The sequence below is a fragment of the Garra rufa genome, chromosome 11 (assembly GCF_049309525.1).
Source record: "Garra rufa chromosome 11, GarRuf1.0, whole genome shotgun sequence".
Lineage (NCBI taxonomy): Eukaryota > Metazoa > Chordata > Actinopteri > Cypriniformes > Cyprinidae > Garra > Garra rufa.
The window spans coordinates 31,660,875-31,666,500 of NC_133371.1; the positions used below are offsets into that span (position 1 = coordinate 31,660,875).

The following is a 5,626-nucleotide window of genomic DNA, read 5'->3' on the forward strand; positions in this document are numbered from 1 at the left end:
GTGTAGTCCGTGTGTGTTGCCCCCCCTCAACAAGACACCCTCACCCCATATTCTCCAATCGCGTTTTAAAGTCTACTGGGATGTGTAGTTCTTTTAACGACTTGGCACTAAACCGCAAACAGTTGTTTTGTATGTCACGCTTATTTAAGCGACTAACCCAATACATTTTTTTCTTATGCATTTATATACACAATTCCTGAAAAGTGGTGTGATGTGGTGTCAGGTGTTGCGTGCGAGACCGGCGCCTTTTTGTACTACATTTCCCATGATGCATTTGGAACAGATGGTATTCACAGCAGACCGCTAAGTGCTGTGATTGAGGATGCTCGGAGAATAGCTATAAATTCAAATTTAAAAAAAATTATATATATTTATATCTCTCTATAAATGTATTCTATATGGTTCTCGTCTATTCTTATATATCTTTTGCTAAATGTAATCACTGTTGTGGAAAAAACTTTGACGTAGGCTACATCCAACAGACACATAAATTACTTTTTATAATTTTGCGATACTCTGCCAGACGTATGTGTATCTTTCAGGCTGTTATTCTCCTTCATGTATGGTTCAAATACGTGGCATTAGATACGGAAAGAATTCTGAATGTGCTTTCCAGAGAAGTCTCAGTTGATGTAATACTGCCGCCTTGAGGAAATGCTTTCGCGTGCTACTTGCAATACAATGACGGCGCCAGCCGGTACAAGTATTTACGCTACCAGTCAAAAGTTTTTGAACAGTAAGATTTTTAATGTTTTTTAAAGAATTATCTTCTGCTCACCAAGCCTGCATTTATTTCATCCAAAATACAGCAAAAGCAGTAATACTGTGAAATATGTTTACTATTTAAAACAACTGTTTTCTATTTGAATGTAGTTTAAAATGTAATTTATTCCTGTGATCAAAGTTAAATTTTCTGCATCATTACTCCAGTCTTCAGTGTCACACAATCCTTTAGAAATCATTCTAATATGCTGATTTGCTGTTCAAGCAACATCTCTTCTTACTATTATAAATATTTAAAACAGTTCAGTACATTTTATCAGGATTCTTTGATGAATAGAAAGATCAGCATTTATTTATTAGCATTTTTCTAACATTATACACTGTATAAATTCAAAAGTTAGGAGTTAGAATGCTTTTTTTTTTTTTACTTTGTGAAAGAACTTATAGAAATTAATACTTTTATTTAGCAAGGATGCAATAAAATATTCAAAAGTAATCATAAATACATTTATGATGTTACAAAAGTTTTCTACTTCAGATCAATTCTGTTTTTCTGAACTTTCTATTCATCAGAGAAACTTAAAAAAATTACTCAGCTGTTTTCAACATAATAATACTAATAATATAACAATAGTACTAATAATAAATGTTTTTGAGCAGCAAATCCTAATATTAGAATGATTTCTGAAGGATCATGTGACTGGAGTAATTATGCTAAAACATTAGCTTTAAAAACACAGAAATACATTATATTTTAAAATATATTCAAATAGAAAACAGTTATTTGAAATAGTTAAAATATTTCAAAATTTTACAGTCTTTTCTGTACTTTGGATTAAATAAATGCAAAAAAAAAAACACTGAAAACATACTGTTCAAAAACTCTGACTGGTAGTGTAAGTGTATTTTTAAAAAAATAATTATATTTGGTAATAAATGACAGACATTATTAGATAGCAATCATTTTTCCCAGTTGTTTGTTGCTTGAGAGATACATTGTAAATGAATTATAAAGTTGTTGTGGGAATAACTTCGTAAATAAGGAACGAATAGGGAGTGACCAATATATAGCACAGCAAGGCTACTATATTGGCATGATTGTTTTACATGGGGCAAAGACGTAAAAGAGTTTAAGCATAAAAACAACAAGTCTAATACTGCTTTAAATTTATGTTTTTCCAAATTCAAAAAGTTTTCTGTTTAATTTCATTGCATTTTTGTTTTTCTGAGCAAAAATAAATACATTTTTACCTAATTTACAGAAGACACTCACTAAAATGTCATTCAGTGTAACAATCTTGTCAGGCATATACAACAAAAAACAATTTATGACATATTAAAAGACAAATTACTTTCACCCCAAATACGAATTAGTTGTAATTCTACATTTTTAAAATGGTCACTATCCTAGGTTTTGCCCATTTGTCAGTAAAATTGTTTACTCATTTAAAACACAATAAAATTTAATATGCTCTCTTATTCATATTCATATTTTAATATGCACACATCACAATAAGAATTTTGTTTGGATTTTTACATAAATATTGTATTACACGGAATGACAATGTAACATTAATTCAACCAGATTTCGATATTTTATTCTCCAAAAACTTAAACCTTAAAAGCAGACACTTTACTTAGATTTAATGTGCTTTCTATGGACATAAAATCACTTTTGTAAAGTTTGTAAAACGTGGTCATCTTAATGGCATATATTCCCAAAGCATCAATACAAAACCATATAAAAAATTAATAAAGTCCAAAATAAAAACAAAATAAAGAATAAGATGACACTGTGTAAGTAATAGTAATAAAATAATACAAACAAAAATAATACAAAATACTATTAATTACAAAAATACTAATAAAACTAAAATAAACATTCAAAAACAACAACAAAAAACATTATTCGCCCTTACTACGCCTACAAATGCCACAAACAGTAAAATAAAAGCCTGTAACATCTACTTAAACTGAGGCTATAAAATGGTAGTTGAGATATTTACATCTCTTGTAATTTCAAACTATAAATAGTGTTAGTTATATAAATTTGGTCATCATTTTAAACTGTAATGGAAAGAATGAAACATTTTGCCTTTCACGGTATGTGGTTATTTTCTGGGATTTCCATAACCACGGTTCAAATATCTCACGCACACGCAAAAAACGTTTGTGAGAGAGTTAAATGTTCGAGTGCCTTCTTTTCAGAAGAAACTGACACCGTTTTACAACACAATACTACATTGAAATAGAATTTTGCGCTGTGTTATAAAACCGAGTTCGTCTTTATAAACATTGATGCTCATGGTTTTTAGTTTCCACCAAAAACCATAGGTAGATCATTATGGGACCTCTTTCAGACAGTCTAAAAGCTTGCATAATCGTTAGACCACTGTTTAATTTTCATTTTAAGACCTTAGCCAATAAACGTTACCACTTTTATTATAGTAACAGCAACTGTTACTTTGGCCAAAAATATATGGTTAGGCTACAATAAATGTTACATTTCGAAATATGTACTTGAAGAGTTTTTCCTGAGTCAAATTTAACAGTTAGAAATTTAATAAAATAATATTTAAAAAAAATAAGAAAATTACGGTTTTATAGCACGTTTCTATCTAATCGCTTCTTGAGGTCGGTCTTTTCACTCAGGCATGTGTTTGGACAATACTGAAGCGCGCCACAGAACTGGAAGGACCTCTGTCGTTCCAGCGCCGTTTGAAAAAAACAAGCGACCAGGCCAATGAAAAATTTAAGTTTCTCATCTGATTGAAATCTACAACATCCTGGTTGCTAATTCGGTAAATAGTTTTCATACATTTTACAAATAACCCATATTTCTTTGTTAAACTAAAATTTGTTTTTAGAAATGATAGTTATAACCTTTATTTTGACTATAAAGTTCGTTAGCCGACCGGCTAATGATGAATGGACAACTGACTAACGCTTGCAAATTCAAGCGCCGTTTGCAAAAAATTATGTGCTAATTTTGTGCCAAATGAAGTACAAATGCAATAACGCTTAATTAGCGATTTTTTTCCATGCATGTTGTAACTCGACGAATGATATAAAGTGAAACTCATAAAACTTGCTCTCACTATACCGTGTTCACTTTGTCCTACATAAGTTTGCTTTGCCTTAGAGCTACTAATGAAAATACCAAATGTGTACCGTGAACTTTGTGTTGAAGACCAACATATATATTTTCTGAACATCAGCCATGGTAAAGCAAACATAAGACCATATATGGAACGTATTTGTAACTATGCAGTGCTATAAGCGTAATGTCCCTGTGCTAGTTAGATGAAATCGTTTCGCTGTCTTCACCTTTAACTTCGCTATATACAATCTGTTTGACTTGCTTGTAGGTGCTGGTTAAGCTCTTTGTCCTGAACCTGAAGGTCCAGTGACAGCAGCCATGTTTCTGTACAACTTGACCCTGCAGCGGGCAACTGGCATCTCCCATGCCATCCATGGCAACTTCTCAGGTATATCATAGAACAACACTTAGTCCTAGATACTTTCTTAAAATGTACAGATAATGTACTCACCCCCTTGTCATCCAAGATGTTCATTTCTTTCTTTCTTCAGTCGTAAAAAAAAAAATTGTGTTTTTTGAGGAAAACATTTCAGGATTTCTCTCCATATAATGGACTTCTATGGTGCCCCCGAGTTTGAACTTCCAAAATGCAGTTTAAATGCAGCTTCATAGGGCTCTAAATGATCCCAGCTGAGGAAGAAGGGTCTTATCTAGCGAAACGATCGTTATTTTCTAAAAACATTTACAGCTTATATACTTTTTAATCTCAAACGCTTGTCTTGCCGAGCTAGACAAGATGAGCATTTGAGGTTAAAAAGTATATAAATTGTAATTTTTTTTAAAGAAAATAACTCACCGTTTTGCTAAATAAGACCCTTCTTTCCTCGGCTGTGATCGTTTTGAGCCCTTTGAAGCTGCATTTTGGAAGTTCAAACTCAGGGGCACCATAGAAGTCCATTATATGGAGAGAAATCCTGAAATGTTTTACTCAACAAACATAATTTCCTTACGACTGAAGAAAGAAAGACACAAACATCTTGGATGACAAGGGGGTGAGCACATTATCTGTAAATTTGTTCTGAAAGTGAACTACTCCTTTAAGCACAATGTTTAAATCTTTGGTGTTGTTGGTTTTCACTAGGAACTAAGCAGCAGGAGATTGTTGTTTCTCGTGGGAAAATTCTGGAACTGCTGCGTCCTGATGCCAACACAGGAAAGGTCCACACGCTGCTTACTATGGAGGTGTTCGGTGTCGTCCGATCCCTCATGGCCTTCAGGTTGACAGGTGGAACTAAAGGTGAGCAGCTTGGTTCTAATTGATGTTTTGCGTATTTCGTATTCACCTTTTTCCTCAACATAAGCTTATGGGTGAGACTTCCGGTTCATTAGCCACTATAACTAAATAACGAGAAGAATATCAATGTGCAGTAAACGATAAAACTCAGTGTTTCCCCTAGGTTTACAGCTTTGGGGTGTGGTGCCGGTAACCAACATTACTTTTCCCCGGTTCTTTAGCCTACTTTGTGTAATAGCGAAAACATTTATTTCAGTGAAAAAATAAGTCCAAAACTCAGCATTTTGAACAATAGGGCCCTACAATCTTTTGCTTTTTTCAGAAATTCTTGTGTGTGAATTTTTCTGATAATCAAATGAAAGTGTAAACATTTATTTATTTTTAATCAAATGAATTTTTTTTGGCAAACAAACAGGTTTACTGTTGAAATTAACACATGGAAGAAAAATTATATTCAGTTAAAGTTTTTACAATAATTGTAGTATTTTTTTTTCTACAATTAAGTGGTTAATCTTGTTGTAATATTTATTTATCATCAAATATATTGTTTTATGTAAATTATTTTAATA

The 5,626-nt window shown here is 32.3% G+C and overlaps 1 protein-coding gene across 1 annotated transcript in view; it reads left to right on the forward strand.

Moving 5' to 3' along the window:
* Positions 1 to 3,406: 3,406 nt before the first annotated feature.
* The window catches only part of sf3b3 (splicing factor 3b, subunit 3), a 31,498-nt gene continuing 29,278 nt past the window's right edge, over positions 3,407 to 5,626 (forward strand). The window contains exons 1-3 of the mRNA XM_073850631.1: positions 3,407 to 3,524; positions 4,092 to 4,211; positions 4,905 to 5,060. Coding sequence (XP_073706732.1) covers positions 4,142 to 4,211; positions 4,905 to 5,060 — 226 coding nt within the window. The 5' untranslated portion in view covers positions 3,407 to 3,524; positions 4,092 to 4,141. The remainder of the gene's footprint in view (positions 3,525 to 4,091; positions 4,212 to 4,904; positions 5,061 to 5,626) is intronic.